This window comes from Manis pentadactyla, chromosome 10 (assembly GCF_030020395.1).
Source record: "Manis pentadactyla isolate mManPen7 chromosome 10, mManPen7.hap1, whole genome shotgun sequence".
In the NCBI taxonomy this organism is placed as follows: domain Eukaryota; kingdom Metazoa; phylum Chordata; class Mammalia; order Pholidota; family Manidae; genus Manis; species Manis pentadactyla.
The window spans coordinates 75,145,271-75,163,120 of NC_080028.1; the positions used below are offsets into that span (position 1 = coordinate 75,145,271).

The 17,850-nt window shown below is 41.1% G+C and overlaps 2 protein-coding genes across 19 annotated transcripts in view; both read left to right on the forward strand.

Annotated features, from left to right (window-relative positions):
- Positions 1–7,491, forward strand: part of CCP110 (centriolar coiled-coil protein 110) — a 28,980-nt gene extending 21,489 nt beyond the window's left edge. For 5 of the 8 annotated variants that reach the window (XM_036917074.2, XM_036917072.2, XM_036917075.2 and 2 more), the window contains 5 exons: positions 1,248–1,321; positions 1,857–1,919; positions 2,575–2,634; positions 3,128–3,213; positions 5,560–7,491. In XM_036917074.2, the coding sequence (XP_036772969.2) occupies positions 1,248–1,321; positions 1,857–1,919; positions 2,575–2,634; positions 3,128–3,213; positions 5,560–5,612 (336 nt within the window). In that variant the 3' untranslated portion in view covers positions 5,613–7,491. The remainder of the gene's footprint in view (positions 1–1,247; positions 1,322–1,856; positions 1,920–2,574; positions 2,635–3,127; positions 3,214–5,559) is intronic. The other 3 variants (XM_036917070.2, XM_036917071.2, XM_036917073.2) reach the window with 2 other exon arrangements.
- Positions 7,492–9,392: 1,901 nt separating this feature from the next.
- The window catches only part of VPS35L (VPS35 endosomal protein sorting factor like), a 123,710-nt gene continuing 115,252 nt past the window's right edge, over positions 9,393–17,850 (forward strand). For 2 of the 11 annotated variants that reach the window (XM_036917062.2, XM_036917069.2), the window contains exons 1-2: positions 9,494–9,971; positions 17,051–17,150. In XM_036917062.2, the coding sequence (XP_036772957.2) occupies positions 9,955–9,971; positions 17,051–17,150 (117 nt within the window). In that variant the 5' untranslated portion in view covers positions 9,494–9,954. Of the gene's footprint in view, positions 9,972–17,050; positions 17,151–17,850 lie in introns of all 11 variants that reach the window. The other 9 variants (XR_008992127.1, XR_008992126.1, XM_036917067.2 and 6 more) reach the window with 9 other exon arrangements.

The window sequence follows — 17,850 nt, forward strand, 5'->3', positions numbered from 1 at the left end:
ACCATTCAGAAGTCCCAGGTTGTCACCTGTACTTTTGACCAATCGGCGTTCCTATGACCCAGTCTCTGGGTTTGATACTTTTCTGTAATGGCTCATAGTACTCAGGGAAACACTTATACATACTGGTTTATTATATAATAAAGGATATAGATGGACAGCCAGATGAAGAGATGTATAGGGCAAAGACTGGAAAGGTTCTGACAGCAGGAGCTTTTCTGTCCCCATGGAGTTGGGATGTGTCATCTTCCTGTCATTTGGATATGTTCCCTAACCCAGAAGTTCTCTGAACTCCATACTTTAGGGATTTTTATGAAGGCTTCGTCATGTAGTTACTAACTCAGTCTCTAGCCCCTCTCTTGTCTCGGAAGAATGAGGGGGAGAGGCTGAAAGTCCAACCTTCTAATAATCATGCTTGGTCTTTCTGATGAGCACCCCCACATAGCCCTCGAGAAATTGCCTCATAAGAATGACAGATGCTCCTGTCATTCAGGAAATTACAAGGGATTTAGGGGTTCTGTATCGGGAACAAGGTCAAAGACCAAATATTGGAGTAAAAGATGCTACTACCATCCCTTGTAATCAACAGGGGTTTTAGGAACTATGTTAGAAACTGGGATCAAATACCAAATATTAGCAGAAACCAAGGGCAGAGAACTATATATCTTTTTCACAATGAGATTCTTCTGGGTTTGTGGAAATGCTAAATACCATTTTCTATCGACTTCAGCACCCTTCCTACAATTCTTAAGCACCAGTAATTTCCAGGGTTACCAGTAACATTTAAACCTATAGACAGATTTAAAAGAAATTGGTGAAAGAATTGCATATTTTGTGTTTGGATTTTGGAGTTGAAACTTTGAATGTTGCTTGGATAGCTTATGAAAAACTGTCATCTGCTCCTGATTTAATGTCCTTGCAACTGTCATGTGGATTTTTCCTTTTTTGGAAATTGGGGTTAGAAAACAGGCTCCAAATTATTTGAAATATATCAGAGTGTTGGAGGTCTGTGGTTTGAATCAGTGATACTAATGTGGTTGATGAAAGAAAAGGCAGAATTTTTATTTCGTTGGAAAAAATAATCTTAATTATTTAATTCAAAAAATCAACTGTTTCAGTTATTAAGACAGGCTAAGTTGAAGTTCAAAATTCCAGAAAGAAAGAATTTTTCTATGCAGTTTGAGAAGATCCTGAACTACAATTTAGTGGTATTAGTGGTACCAGTTAAGCTTTATGTTTATATTTTAAAGGATAAAATGAAAAGTCCACGAGTGGCTCTTTCGGCTGCAACACAGAAGTCTCTTGATAGGAAGAAGTACATGAAGTAAGATTCTTCCATGTCATGTCACATTAATTTAATTATCGAACCAATTAATTTTAATCATCTATTAGTCTATTTGTATATTCAAATTAGAAATAAAGAACAGTTCACTTTTCTATGGCTGAGCTAATAGAAATCCCTTTTTTATATAGAGTATTATAATCAAGTGGTAAAATTTGATTTCATCTTTAGATAAAAGTATAAACTACTAAGTTTGTCCGTGTCCAACATGTGAAATTGATAGCCAATCTCAAAAATAATAGTCAATGTTAATTTTACATCTTTTAAATATATTCTTTTTCTATTATTCTAGAGACTTCATGGGAGAGAAATTTAATGGAAACAATATCCTAATAGCTATCTTACTGAAAGTCTTCTTTCTTGAAATTAGTCATTAGTACATAGTACAGGTATTTCAGGAGTATATCAACTCTTAAGTGATGTTTTGTTTCTGTCATCCTGTATCACTTTTATAAGCATGTTGATCCCCCCTTTCTAAATACATTGTTTGTGTGTCCTTATTTTTTTATTGTGTTAGAGCTGCAGAAATGGGAATGCCAAATAAGAAATTTCTGGTTAAACAAAATCCTTCTGAAACAAGGTGAGAAAAACCACTTAGTGAGGGGCTGTGTTTTTATTTTTAAGGAAAATTTTATAAATCCTGAGCTTGCTTTTCATTGGTTTTGTTCTATTTTACATCAGTAGAACATTCCCTGCTGAGTTGGAGATTGAAGGGCCAGGATCCATATTAACACCTGGTCATGTACCTGGTCACATTTCAGACCAGATGTTCCTGCAGCTTTCTGTTGGATATGTTACCTCTGGCAGAAATTTGAGCCCCATATGTCTTTAGATCAGTCCACAGTCCAGGAAGTCTATGATACTTATTTAAAAACCTTAGAAAGCCGGTATTTCTAACCTGTTGTCTACTCTTACTCAAACTCTTACATGTTTGAAAGGAAAAGTAGGCTTTTGTAAAGTATATAGAGAAATTACCTAAAAGCACAAGGATTAGTACTTGTGTTGGACTTGTCTTTCCTGATAAAAACTTAAGGTTTGGGCTCTTAGTGAACAAAATATAGGCACCATATTAATATGCTTTAGTCAATTTGATTTGTTTTGTGGTATTTTACTGGCCATATCATTGATTAGATGACTTCCACCTCACTGTTAATAATCTTTCATCTATTGAAAGAAAATGGGGGAAAAATGGAATTTATCCTTTTGAATTAATTTTTGATTTACTTTGTCAACAGAGTCCTTCAACCAAATCAAGGACAGAATGCACCTGTTCATAGGCTACTTAGTAGACAAGGGTAAGAATGCCATACACCTGGGTGTTAAAAAATGCTCAAATCAAGATATGCTTTGAAAGGGAAAAATAATTTAGTGCTCTTTACATAAAGGATAACTACTTTTCAAACATGGTATTTTTTATAGCATTAGGAAGAGCTTTTAAAATTTTGTGCTCAAAGATAACCCTTGGTGTACTGTTGTGTATTATATTTTGTCATTCTTATGTTGGCATGTTTTTAATTTTCATTTCATACCACTTTGCTCATTAAATATTGTAAACATCATTTAGTAAGTTTAGCACCACCAGAGTGATTATCCAACGCTAAGCCATGATTATAATCTGCTGAAGCAAAAGTGTGTATGTAGCTTCTTTAGCATGCACACATATGAGACTTAGATTCTTTCAAGCTTATTTGTACTTTGAATAGTTGACACAGTATGGTTGCTTTCTTTGAATGTTGAACATTAAGATCTTAATGCAAGTGACTTATTAATTTTTTTATATTTAATTAGAACCCCTAAGGCATCAGTGAAGGGGGTTGTGCAAAATAGACAGAAGTCTTCACAGAGCAGAGTGCCTAACAGAGCGCCTGTGTCAGGTGTGTAGCAAATGAGTTCCTGAAGCCCATTCAAGAGAAGAAAGTGTGCAAGCTGCCCCGTGATGCAGGCCACACAAGTGGACTATATCGTCTTTCCTTGCCACCATAATTTTGGCATATTCACAGTCATTCCTACCAGTGGTCATTTGTGTTAGTACGTTGTGGCAATCAGGAGACCTTAGTAAAACTGTGGTTCCAATTTTGACTTCTGTAATAATTCCATGGAAATACTATATCTTTTTTAATCAGGAAGATTTGCAGAGTTATACCTGCTTAATTCAGAAACCTTTTTACAAATGAGTAAAATGTAATAATCTGATGTCTAAATCTGTGCATTTATCTGTTCAGCTTTGGGGAGGTGTGTCACCCAGCAATATTTATTTCTGCACAGAAGGGGATGAAAATTTTCTCCTCCTGACCACAAGATCACATGTGAATATGCCAGGTGGGAGGGGGTACATTTTGTTTCAATTTTTGTAACCTTGTGCTCAGTAAGAAGCTTGAGCTGAGCCTGTCTTTATGTTCATTATTTGAGGAGTATTTAAGGGCTAAACTAAAAACAGATTTTAAATTCTGTTTATGGTGGCAAGAAGACAAATTCGATGCTAAGGTAATGCAAAACTCTTAAGTTAATGTTTTAATATTTTTAGGTATCTTTATGATAAGCTCACCAAAAATTATATGACCCATTAAAAATACTTTCAAAATGCTTTAACTATACTACTTTCTAAACATTTAAAAGACACCTAAATTAATCACTGGGCAATGAAGATTAAATCTTCAATCAATTCTAATCTTCTCATTAACAGACCATCAGACATTTTAGAGCTTTTATTACTGATTGCCTCCATATTAGGAGGGAACAAGCAACATAAGAAATCCTTTCATGTTATCGCCATTTGTTCACATAAGAGGGAAAGAGATATTGATCACAACTTTGAAATGACTGCTGAGCTTTTTACATGTATATATTGAATTTAATTCATGATGTTGCATATACAGAGGATAATTTAAAAGGTCATCTTTTGGAAGTCACTGAGTGACAGTCAGTGGAGTTGTTTTAGAGGGATTGATTACATGGTTGAAGATACTGCTTATTGCAGAGATAGAATCAGTTTGTTTGAAAGATAACTGTTTGGAAGAACTTCAGAAGTGTTGCTTGTGAAGTTATGTGAAATTTTAAGACATTTTCAGTTTGTTTTTCCCATGGGTTATATTTTGTGATAAATTCAAGCTAGTTGACAGATCATTGAGGAATTAGCATTGTTTTATCTAACATTATTTGCCACAGTGACTCTTCATGTTCTTTTCTCATGCATTTCATCTCCACTATTTGTCACTTGTGAACCTGTGAGCAAAATAGAGAGCAACTACTATTTCTATTCAGTAATACTCAACAGTATAAAGGATGAATTTGTATAAACTCACACAGTTCATAATGTACAAAGAAATTTGGTATTTACAACTACTGTGGTTTAATTGCCTTGCAACTTAATTATTAATACAAATGAATTTAACCTTTGAATTAACATGTACATTTAATATACATCTTAACAAATGCAGATTTTCTTCCCTGTATTTTCTAAAGATCTATTTATACATGTGTGCATATTTAGACAACTGAAAAACACTAAAGAATTTTTTATTCTTTTACATAAACTGAAAATTTGGGCTATGACTGATTAAAATTCTAACTATAAATTCAACACAGGAATCTATAGTCACTCCTATACGGGGTATCTTTCTTGCTTAGATTTTTAATGGCCTGGATTATGTTTCAAACAAATTTTAAATTATGCTTAATTTTGATCTATCTGGAGAATAAACTAATTATTAAGCAAAGTATGGAAAACTCATTTTTATTGTGATGATAGAATGTTATACTCTTAGACTAAAGTAGAATTCTAAGGTGTTAAAGTATGCTGCCAAGCACTTAAAGTTGTTTATCATTTTTACAAACTAAATTGCAGTCTCTGATCTCATAATATGTTTTAAGATATATTTGCTCATGTGATGTTTTGAGCTTGACTCTAGTGAAATTCAAAACCACTAATTAAAGCAGAGTAGGAGGTACTAATGCAAAATGGTTAAGTAACAACAAATCAAGTGGAATTGGGTTCTCAGGGTCTCTACTTCAAGCTTTGTTACTTAGGCAAGTGGCTTTTCTTTTCTCAGTTCTGTTATTCTTAAAATAGTAGTAACAATATCTACCTCAGAATTATTTTATATAAGGATTAAATATGATAATGTATATTGCTTAGCTCAGTGCCTGGTACATAGTAAGCACTTAATGGTATTTAGAAGAACTAATATTGAGAAATAATACTAGTTTTGCTCTATTTTTAGGAGTATATACAGGAAAAATCCAAAGAAAGCGGCCAAATGTTGCGACAATTTAAGAAGACAACATTCATTAGGATAAAAGGGGGAAGAGTTTCATCTATATTTTTTTCCCTGCCCAAGACTTTTTATTTAACCCTGAACTCTATTTGCACAAGCGAAGTGACACTGAGCAATTACCTGGATAATTTGGTCAGTCTGGCTGATTCCTTCCCTACATCCCCATTTTCCTCTTAATATTAGGTTTAGGTGAAGACAAATTAGTAGTTAGTAGTTGCTTCATCTCTGTGTTTCACCTGTACAAACATAAGTTTTTTTGTGCGTACCCAGATCTGCTGAGAGCCCTTTTGTAAACTTAAAGGACATTTGGGTTTATTTCTAAAATATTGAAAAGGTATGATTAGTAAATTTCTGAAATACAAATTTCATTCATGACTGCATACTGATTGCTGAATTTGGTTAAGTAGATACTGTTCTATTCAAGGGAAAATTATTGCAGAAGAATATTTTCCCTCAGTTTTGTAACTTTGAAAAACTCTGACCCCTCAGTCTTCATATTCTTGAACTTACAGGATAACTTCATAGGATAAGACTCTTGCCTGCTGATGGTGGTCCACCTAAAATTTACCACAGAAGTGACTAGGGTCACCCTTTTGTTCACAAGTGCACATTCCTCTCAACAACTGGTTGTCTTACAGAAATATTAGGTTGAATTTATGTTACCCCAATAGTCTTAGAAGTATTTCTACTAAATTGTAAAACCTTTGTGGAGGGCAAAAATTTAGGGAAGACAGCACAATCTTCTTGAATGTAGTTATCCCTTAGGAGTGCATTATTACACCCATTTCTGAAAACAGAGTAACATTTTGCATGTAGTTGTATTTTCTATGTAGTCTGTGCATTTTGTTCCTTCACAGTCTGCTTTTGCTAGCATGCTTGATTTAGGAGAGAATAAAGGGCTATATAATATAATAATTTCAGATTTTCAGATGGGATAGTAATATTGTCTAGTTGAAATTCTGCATATACTTAAGAGGCACTGATGTTTAAAGTTTTTCATCATTAACATTCATTTAAAATGGAAACCAAAAGGATGTCACCAAGAGCAGGATTTTATGAAAGAGAATACCACTGTTAGTTTATCATACCATTTCCAAAAAGGGCTTTGTGCTTCTCATATAAAATTGGGATGGTGTATGTTTAATCTTTCTAACTTGAATTTTAAAAAGATATTTTGAAAATGCAGACTATATATATTCTTAATATCCTTTTAAGAATGTGAAGATAAAGATTGTTTTCTCTGATTTTCAGTTCTATTTAAAATTTAACTTTTACTCCAAGCTATAGACAGAAAGTTTACTCAGGTGTAAACTTGATTTTCTTTACTGAGATCTATCATTTATTGAATGAGTGAACCAGAAAATTGAAAGATAGTCAACAATATCTGAGTTACCAATTTTTTGTTTGTAGGCAAAGTATATCAAGTTATCTTCTTAATACGATAAATTGTACTTTATCATTCTGAAAACTCAGGATACAGCTTACCCTATCATTGTGGGTTTTTCCAATAAGAAAGATAGATGCTAAAAGTTTTGTGTTGTGTACATTAATGCAAATTAGCTAAATAAAACAAATAGTGTGTTTTGGAGGAAGGTAAACTAGTTTTAGATTAAGGATGAGAAACTTGTGTTTTTTACTTTGAAGATAAAAGCTTATGTATTTCACATCCTTTTTAATGTTCACAGCTTTCCTCATATAAGTGCCATTGTTTTGTGCTTTTAATGGATTTTTATTTATATACATTATTTTTATTTTTATTTTGAGTGGAATGTCTACTAATGTAAATTGTATTTATTTTTATACTTTAATTTTCATCAGTTTTGCTTCTAGGCAAAAATCAAAATAAACTTTTCATCTTAAAGGAAATCTAGTTTGATCTTTTTTTAATGGTCCAAGAAAAGGACCATTAGATAGATATTGCAAATTATCTCATCAAAACATTCATTTTGAGAGCATACATTCTCAATTCTTCAAAGTAATACAATTTTTTACAATGAAAAGTCCCATGAAAGGCATATCCCACTATTTAATATGTTACCTATACCCACTGCTTAGTACAGCATTTGATTTTGCATGAATTGGACTTCTCAGATGGCAAAAAGTTCATTAAGACTGGTAGTGTCTTAGCTTCTAAGAGCTAGAAGCCTGCTAAGGAGCAAGTGGGAGAGTATCCTACAGTTGAAGCTCACATCAAAGCTGTTAATTTGCACTTTTAGGATCCAGCTATTGTTACTACCTAATCATCAGAGGTGAGCATAGTAAAAGTTTCCTCATTTTCATCTTATTGAGGACAGACTGCATTTGACCATCTTCAAGGCAGTATGGGAAGAGTCCCTCACTTTTCCTGTGGCCACCCTTCCCCTCTTGTTCATTTTATATGTTGGGAATAGTGGATATGTCTGGAATCTGTAATTACTCATACTGAGATGAAAACAAGGACCCATTCTGGAGATGGAGATGATCTTTTTTTCTGTCAGGTGTCAACTGTCCCATGAAAAAATCCCCCCAACCCCCATTAACAGTAATAGTTATGAAAAAACAAGCAAATGGTATTGGAATGCTTTATCTCTAAGGGACCATAGTGGGCAGGTTATACGAATTTTAAAAAACAAAGTAGACAGTTGTTGAACACAGCCAATCAAGTTGGAATATGGTACAGTGAAATCTCATCCGTGATCAAGTTCTAAAGACAGCGCTGAGGGCAAAAATTACCCAACCAAAAATATACTTGACAGTAGAATACTACCTTTCACTGATGTATTTAATCTGTCTCTTCCTTTTTTGGTCATTTTTTTCTATGGCCCTCGATTCTTCAATTTCTTCAGGTGGTTGACAAAGTTGCCAGCTGAACCATGGCTTTGCTTTTCAGCCAATGGGGAAAATCCCTTATTCATACCTGCCATGAGTTTTAACACGTGGATTGAGCACCATTATGTGTTTGATGTATGTGAGATAATAGAGGAGTTTGGATTAGTGAGTATCGTTGAATATGCCTAGGAGCACATGATGCTGCTCTGCTCTATTACCGCATTTCCTTTTGCATCCAAAGGGACCAGCAACAGTGCCACCTGGGGAACTTGTTAGAAATGCAGAAGCCCAGACTCTGCTCCAGACCTGAATCAGAACCTGCATTTAACAGGATCCCCAGGCGAGTCTGCACATTCAAACGTGAGAAGCACTGCTTTATAGATGGTCTGCCTGGTAGGCTGCCATGGAGAGAAAAGCCCTAAAAACACGAAGATCACAGAAGGTACAATACGATTCTTTTGCCAGCCTAATTATGTACAGCTTCAACTGAGTGCTGGGACCATTTGTTAGGCATTTTTAAATCATCTCCCTTCACCTTGAAATAAGAAGTAGCCTAATTTCACAGGTGTAGAAAGTGGGATCCAGTATGCTGGATTACGTATCTCATCAGAGGAAGGAGAATGTGGATTTCTGACCTCTGTCAGAAAAGACAATTGAAAAGGGTAACAAAGCGAGGAACAGATCCTGCCTTGAGATTAACTAAGAGGGGTTAAACTAGTACTAGTCACTCTCGCTTGGCCTCAGGTATAGCCCAGTTGGAGCACTTTATTAGCAGGCAGTTCACCTTCAGTTTCTTCTTAACAAGTGACGTTGGTATTTCAGAGGTTTGCAGTGAGGAGTGAATGAAGAGTGAATGCAAAGTGCTCAACACAGTGCCTGACGCACACAGCAAGCATTTAGTAAACGGCTCTTGGGAAAATATCCTGATTTTTTTTTTTTAAAGCACAGGAAACACTAGAGCCCAAGTTCTGTGGTTGAAACGGATATCCACCATCATAGAAACGTACAGCTCTGCCAAGTGTGGTGAAAGCCCCAGTTTCCCCATGTGGTTTAGTTCTAGGGCAGCCCTTGCAGACTGCAGGTGTCTGAACTTCCTCGGTGCACAGCAAGGAGGGGTAGCTGGGGGAAGGGGCGTGGCTTATGCACGCCTAACAGCTGATCAGTCATAAAACCACTTGCAGTTTGAACCACGGATCGTTTTCCCACCGCCAGAGGCGGTTGGCTTCTTCGCTCGGCGGGTGTCAGGACTCCTCTCCACCCCCAGGGGCGCAGGTGGGCCAGGCAGCCAACGAACCCTCACAGCCCCTGCGCGCCTCCCGGGAGCCGTCGCTGCCGCTTATGGTCCTGGCGCCGCTGACGGCGCAGCCCGGTCTGTAAACGGGCGCCTGCCCCTCACAATCATGGCGCCCCGAACGGCACAGCCTGGACCCTGCGGGGCGAGTGCCCCTCACAATCATGGCGGAAGAGACGGGGCGGATGTGAGCCGCAGCACGAGCCGGCGGCCCCAGAACAAGCGGTCATGTGACTGGAAAGATGGCTGTCTTTCCTTGGTAAGGAAGAAGCGGCAGTCCGATTTCGGGGAGGGCGGCCTGCGGTCTTCGGGTGTGTCTCTGCGAGCGTGAGTGTTCGGGGGTGTGAGTGTGAGCTGCGCTCTCCGCTGGGTGCCGGTGGAGCCCCCCGCCCCGCCGCCGTCCTGACCACAGAGGCCCCGGCCGCCGCCCGGTCCTGCGGAGCCCCCCGCAGCGGGACGCGTTGGGGCTCGGCTCTCTCCCTGCCGTTCGACCCCGCGCATCCCACGCCCGCCTTTCTGCTCGTTCCCTGAGAACTCACGCTCCCGGCGTCCGCTTTCCCAGGGAAGTTGCTGCGGGTTCTGGGTGCGGTGGCTGCAGAGAATGCTGGGCTCAGCTCTGAGTCTGACGGCGCCGGTCCTTTCCTTGAGCTACTCGCCCCCCATAGACGGGACGTGCTTTTCTTACCTATGAAACGGCCGCCATTCACCCTAGTTGTGCAGGGCCCTGCGCTGGGCGCTGAGGATGCCAAGCCTTCAGACGTACCCCTTGGCCCCAGGTTGCAGACACAGACCAGAAGGATGTCCAAAGAAGATATTAGCTTGAGGCGCAACTCCCCCTGGGGGCTCGGGAAACCTGCATAGAGAGACTTAATTTAGGCCGTGGAGGATGGAAACCCAGGCCCGTCAGGGCTCCTGTGGCCGAGGTCACTCTAGGAGGGACTGGTGCCTCGCCTCCACGGGGTGTTATGAGTGTGTGAAGAACCTGAACAAGTTGTGATGGTGATGGTGGCCTTAACTGGGAATGGGAGCTCTCCCCTGTGGATAAAATGAGAGTTCCTGTGGCCAGGATTCTCACCTGGCCCTGGTTGACCAGCTCACTGCACACTTGTGGGCAACACGTGGCTGTTGACCCTATAAAAAGAGCTCCACCCAGTGCTCTGGGCACGACACGGTGGCAGGGCTGCAAGGCTTCAGGAGAGCAGAGCAGAGGCTGGAGTGGTGGCAGTGCCGAGGACAGAGGCCCAGAGGACGGCTGTGCGGGATGGCTGTGCAGAGAGGCCCAGAGGATGACTGTGCAGACAGAGGGGCCCAGAGGCAGAGACCTGCTTGCTGGCTGCAGACTCGTTCTGAGTGAATGGGATTCTAGTGACCGACCTGCCACCTCGAAATAAACTTGGGGATAACCCTTTCAACCCAAGAACGTTTTCTTGTCATTTTCTCTGGTCACACTGAATCCATAGCGAACTTGCCCTGGGCTGAAACTCATTGGCAAGACAATTGGCGAAAGTTGGCAGGGTTCACTGTTGACCAAGGAAAAAGACAAGCTGCCCTTATGGGAGGGGTACTTCAGCAGGCTGCCGCTGTGATAGGGAAACAGTGGATCGTCCCCCAATGGGTATGTGGTCTGAGGTGGCTTGCCTCTTAGAGAACTGGGCCTCACCCCAGGACTGGAGGCAAGTGGAGGTGACACCTTGAGGCAGTAGGGGTGGCTCCTGATATAGTAAGCAGATCCTTTGAGAAGCAGAGTGCCCGGGAGGCAGTAGGGACTGGGGGTTGGCTGCTTCTCATAGTCTTAAAAAGGTCTACAGAGGAGACCCAAGAAATGGCGGCGTGAAAACGTGAGCTGCAATACTAGTAGATTCCCTGAGGAGGGAAATGGCATTGATGCAAGAGGCGGCATGAGAACATGAGCTGCAGACTTCTGTGGATGCCCTGAGGAGTGAAATGGTATTGATAAGGGAGGAGTTGGCACGAGAGCACGAGCTGCAGACTTCTGTGGATGCCCTGAGGAAGGAGATGGCCTTGATGCGGGAGGAGACAGCACAAGAGTGCTGGCAGCAAGGTGTCACTGGAGACGAGACGGCAGCGCTGCCAGGTGTTCTGAAGAAGGAAGAGGCCATCAAGGAAAAAGATGAACTCCTGAGGGAAGCACAGGCGGAGGTGGCATGAGAATGTCAGCTGCGAAGCATTGACCTGAAGGTAAGAGACCTTCTGAAGACTGAACTGGCATTGTTGTGTGGCAGTGTAGCACAGGAGGCACTTGGAGTGGAGAGAAAGATGCCATCAGCCCCAGAAATGGAGGAGCTGGAGAAGGATGAAGGGGTGGTGCCAGAGGCACTGGCGCCTCCTGTATTGAAAGCACGCCCAGTGGTTGTAGAGAGAATAAAGACCCAGCAGCTGAAAGTTCCCCAAGGAGAGGAGCAGCCCCCTCCCCAGGTCATGGAGCACTCTGTGCTTGGCTCCCATACTGAGGCTGAGCTGGTGGATTTGGGATCCCGGTTTAGGCAGAAGCCTTTGGAGTCAATATCAGCTTGGCTTCTGCATCTGTGGGACTTAGGGGTGGATGGAATTGTTCTGTCGGGATCAGAGATGGGAAGCTGTCTTCCCTGACCGTGCAGCCTGCCATGAGGCAGTGATTACAAAATGCACATCAGACCCCAGGGAGTCACTCCCTTCTCTATTGGCTTATGGCCGCACTTCATGCTGTGTGGCCCAATCGGTGATCTGCCATCCTCTCCTGTTAGATGGCAGACATATGCTGAACTCCAGCAGTTGCTGCAAGAGCTAGGCATAAGAAATGACATCTATAGTCCAGAGAATTATAACCCAGATAAAGAGATTTTCACTACTGGGATGAGAAATATTGTACTTCTAATGGCTCCCACATCCCTCTTTGGGTCTCTAGTAGCCATTCTTTCCCCTCACTTAGGGCAGCCCATAAGCGAGGTGACACGTACAGAAGCAGACTTAGGAGAGGCAGAAGCAACGAGAATCTGGAAAGAAGACCTGTTACTTGCAAGAATTTACAGGGCCCTATGAAGGTTACGAGGACCCAGATGTGGGTTGATTTAATACAGGCAGGAGCAGATGGAAGGAAATTAGATGGAAAGTCCAATAGGATCTTACTAGAGCTATGGCAACAGCTGAACCCAGAGCGGCAGTTCCAGTCATTAAGACCAAAGAGGCAGAGGTCAGAGACAGAGCCACGAGTCCGGCCTGTGTGCCTGCAAGACTTTTTGCTGGAGATGCTGGAGAACAATGTTCGAGCTTCCTTGCACAGGGACTATTGCAGAGGACTAAGGGCCCATCGACTGAGAGGAAAGAATCCTGAAGGGGTGGAGTGTGGATAAAATGAGACTTCCTGTGGCCAGGATTCTCACCTGGCCCTGGTTGACTAGCTCACTGCACACCTGTGGGCAATACATGGCTGTTGACTCTCTCTCTCTATATATAAAGAGCTCCGCCCAGTGCTCTGGGCACGCACAGTGGCAGGGCCACAAGGCTGCGGGAGAGCAGAGCAGAGGCTGGAGTGGTGGCAGCACCGAAGACAGAGGCCCAGAGGATGGCTGTACGGGACGACTGTGAAGAGATGCCCAGAGGATGGCTGTGCAGACAGAGGGGCCCAGAGGCAGAGACCGGTTTGCTGGCTGCAGACTTGCTCTGAGTGAATGAGATTCTAGTGACTGACCTGCCACCTGGAAATAAACTTGGGTATAACCCTTTCACCCCAAGAATGTTTTGCTGTCATTTTCTTTGGTCACATTGAATCCATAGTGAACTTGCCCTGGGCTGAAACCCATTGGCAAGACATCCCCTAATCTCAGAAAGGGATATTGTCTGACCTGACTTTCCAAGTGATGTGGTTTACACTGAATGAGTGAGAGAAGGAAATATACAGTCCTAGACCCTAGAAACCATCAGATAGAGCCTTCTGGTTTTATGCTTGGTAAACTGCTGTCTTATTTCCTTCACCTGGCTTTCTCTTGGGTCTTTGAAAGACTCGATCCACCAGCTCAGGATTGGATGCCCCTCAACTCTTCCATGCCCTGAGTTTCCTTTGACCTAGTCATGTGAAACTCCTTTTAGGGATTCATTAGAGCTTAAACACCAAAAAACCATGAGAAGCATCTGGCTTCAGTGAAATATGGAATTTTGTAATCAGAAAATCCAGGAAGATGCTGTTTTCATTTCCACCTCCCAGTACATTTTTACCTTTGGTGTTTTTACTTTAAATTACAAACAGGGGGAGGTGCCATAAACCTCTTAGCAAGCTGGGGTCTCCCCAAGTTCCTAATCCAGCTGCACTCCAGACAGTCCTGTGTGGTAACCTGCATTTACCTTTCAGTTTCCCCGCTAAGACTTGTTTGCTCCTTAAAAGTTAAAGAGATTGAGTTTTAGCCATCTCTGTGCTTGGCATGGTGCTTGACAGGTAGTGAGTGCCCAGTAATAGTTATGGAACAAATGACGAAACGGAGAAGGCCTACTAAGGAGAAATGTGTTTGTGACATTAAATTTGACATTTATTGAGCCTTTTCATTTGTGTGCCAGACACCACGCTAAGTGCTTAAGTGCAACATCTCATTTAATCCTTGTAACGACCCCATTTTTCAGGTGACCAAATAGAGGCGGAGAGATGAAACAGTTTACTTAAAGTCATACAACCTGCAAGGAACCCTAAGGCTTGGAGCCCAGAGCCTATGATCTTCATCATTATCAGTTGGGCCTCTAATCTAGGTCTTGGGGTGAAGTTTCCAGATTGCAGGGGTGTCCCAAGCGGCCTTGAATTGTCATGGGCCTTCCCAGAATACCTCTTTTCCCCCCTCCAACCCCTTTTTGTTAGCTCATATATTTTGGCCTGGCCTAACATATGAGACATCCAGTACACCCTGAATCACATTTCCCATTTATCCTCTTTAAAGCGCCACCCTTTGGGGTCAGAATTTCTACATCTTTTTAGTCTCTTGAGGGGGAAAGTATATTGTGATTGTGGTAGAAAAAACTATGTGGCCAGATTATGTGATTAGTAATTTTAAAAAATCACTTGAAAATTAAAATAGTTGACAAAAATCATTTAATGGATTTTGGCATTTCCTGTATAAGGAGATTGATTTAATAACTGGTAATGGAATTTCTATGCATGCAGATTATCAGATGTAAATAATCTTTAAATGGGGCATTGTCAACCTTTAATGTGCATAAAAATCACCTGGGAGTTTTGTTAAAATTCAGGTCCTGATTTTATAGGTCAGGGTTATTTCAAACACTCCCTACGTGATGTTCACCTTGCTAGTGATCTGTGGACCACACTTTGAGTAGTCAGGAGCTAGACCCAGCCAGGAGTAGAGGTATGAGATGTTAGCCTTTTTTTTTCTGTGACAGCTGCCAAGGAGCCAACTAGCCTTTGGCATGCTAGGAGCTGGGGTTGGGGGGATTTTTACCAGCTACTACCTCAGCTATGTTAGCAGGAAAAAGGAAGGTAAAGATTTTTGAGAAAATGCCCAGTAGAGGTCGTTGTTCATCTTACTAAAGACCCAGGTGTTAAAGAAAATGCTTCAAGGCTTCAAACTGCAAGAAACCCTAAGGAGCAGAGAGCAAATTTGAGGAACTAACAAAAAGTGAGAGGAAGATCAGAATACTACAGTGGTTGGAAATGGACTTTCAGGAAGGGTAAACGTTATTCATTTTTTTTAAGGTTTTTCCAGAGGCAGTACTGTTTTTTTTTCCAAAGAGTTTCCCTGCCCTCTAACTTAAAAAAAAATTTTTTTTCGAAACTTGGTCCTTAAGAAAATAGAAGTAGCTAGTTGCTTAATTTTTCAAGTTCTGAAGATGATCTGTAGATGATCTGCTCAACAATTGAATTAGAGTTGGGGTGCCTCTGTTTACATCTGTCTCTGTCGCCTGCTGCTGGAACAGAGCAACTTGGTCTATTACAAATTACCAGCCATCTAACAGCCTCAGCTTCTCCATCTGAAAATGGGCATGTGCGTAGTGCTTGCTCCACAGGGTTGGTTGAATGAGCAAGTCGAGGTAAAGGGCTTGGTCTGAATCCTGGTATTTAATAAATGAGAATTATTATTTGATTGTTAAATACCACGTCACACTGCTCTTTTGATACAGTGCCTTTCTCAGTCACTTGATTTGTTCATAATCATTACAGGAATGGAAAAACACATTTTCAACCGAGCAGGTCAGATTCCATTTCTACTCATTCTGTGAAATGAACCTTTCAAAATTCTGTTGATTAAAGTTTAGAGTGACCTGAAAAGAAGAAAATGTAATTTGATTTTTTAAAACTCTGTTGTGGCTGTTGATGACTGTTATTCCAATTCTTGGGGGATTTGTTTTGTAAGTCAAGGATTGGCTGACAGCATATCAAAGGGAGTTTGGAGGAGTATAGGTGACTTCAACTGCAATATTTTTAGAAGATGAAGACCATATGTTAAGACTGTTTTGTAAATGTGATGTAGAGGGACTAAGCAATATGCTGTGGTAGGGGTTTTCCCTTAAAAAGGAAAAAGTAGAGGCTAGTCTGTATTGTTAAGTAACCTCCTTTCCAGCTCTCAATGTGAAATTTATTTAGAAAGGGATAGAAATGAAGTCAAATGGGTTCTCAGTTCTCTTGCCCTGAGTTAGGTTTCTGGGTTAGCGAGGTTTACTGAGTAAAGCTGACTAAAATATTGCATGACACAAAATATTAAATCATGAAGCTGTGAATGGGGACAGGATTGGTGGTGTGGAGATATGGGATGAATTCAAGAAATTTGGAGGTCAGGGAAACATTGCCAGCTTCCTGTGCTCTTTGAGAATTTAACAAGTTTTAAAATGTTGTGTTCTTTACCAGCCATTCTGTCTATAATAAGTCATTTGTCTCTTGCACTTTAAGAATTCAGGAGAGGCTGAGCCTGTTCAACACTTTGCTTAGAAATTTCCTCAACCAGATACCCAATTTCACTGTTCACAAATTCTCCCTTCCACAAACACCAGGATGTGAACAGGATTCAGCCAAACTCTTTGCCACTTCTTAAAAGGGTCCCCTTTCCTCCAACTGGCCAATAACAGAGAAGGCTGGGTGAGGAAACTGGCTTCACCTCCCTGAGCTTCCGTCTGTCCTGGCATCTGGCCTTGCAGGTCTTCCGTGCCTCGGCAGCTCCTCATACCTTCAAACTGATATCTAAAAGAATTTATTTAGCATTTCTTTTTGGTCTTGGTGGAAACACTTTTCTGTAATAAACTACATCATCATCGAAGAAGTCTCAGCAAAGTTTTCAGTGTATTACGTATCTCCATCAGTTAATTGCTCCATCAGTTAATTGGTTTCTGGGTTTTGCTGTTTCTCAGGCATTCCAGACACAGGAACTACAAAGCTGAATTTGCATCATGCCGGTTGGAAGCTGTACCATTGGAGTTTGGGGACTATCACCCACTTAAACCCATAACTGTAAGTTTTGTCAATGTCCTCTCTAAACAATACTCGTATTTCATAAAATCAGACAATATTCCTGGGTCTTTTCCATTTTGCCAGTGGTAGCTGCTGTTGCATATTTAAGTCAACCACTGTTGCCTGCCCCCATTTTTTGAGACGTTGGCCTTCCCATCATTTTTATTCTCCCCTTTCTTCTATTAGTGAGGTTGTCGTGAGTGTGAGATGCCTTTGTTCCTGATTTGGAGGTATGAACATTATAAATCTTCTTAATTTGCCTACTTGGAATATTCAGAGTCATTAATTACCAGTATACGGTGTTGTTCTAAATGGCCTCTTAGTCTATCTGTAAATTTATTTAAAAAAACAAAACAAAAAGCAGGCAGGAGATGTAGATGGCCCTTCTCTTCTGGGTTGGCACTTTTATTAGCACGTAGTAGGGGAAATGCGGCTGCCATCATGGGTGGAGAGGAGGAAGGCAGATGCCAGTGGAGAGCAAGGAAAATAAGTTTCTTAGTGACAGAGAACCTGAGAACATACACATGTGATTACATAAAGCAAGAAGTCACGACACTGAGCTTCGGCCTCCCAGGACCTCTTAAGTGCACATGGGCTCCTGCAGCTGTAGCTAACCCACCGGTGAGCTGAATCCTTCTCAGGAACTCCCCCAGCACGTGGAAACAGACTAACTGCAGCAGCTGCAAGCTCACATCCTAAT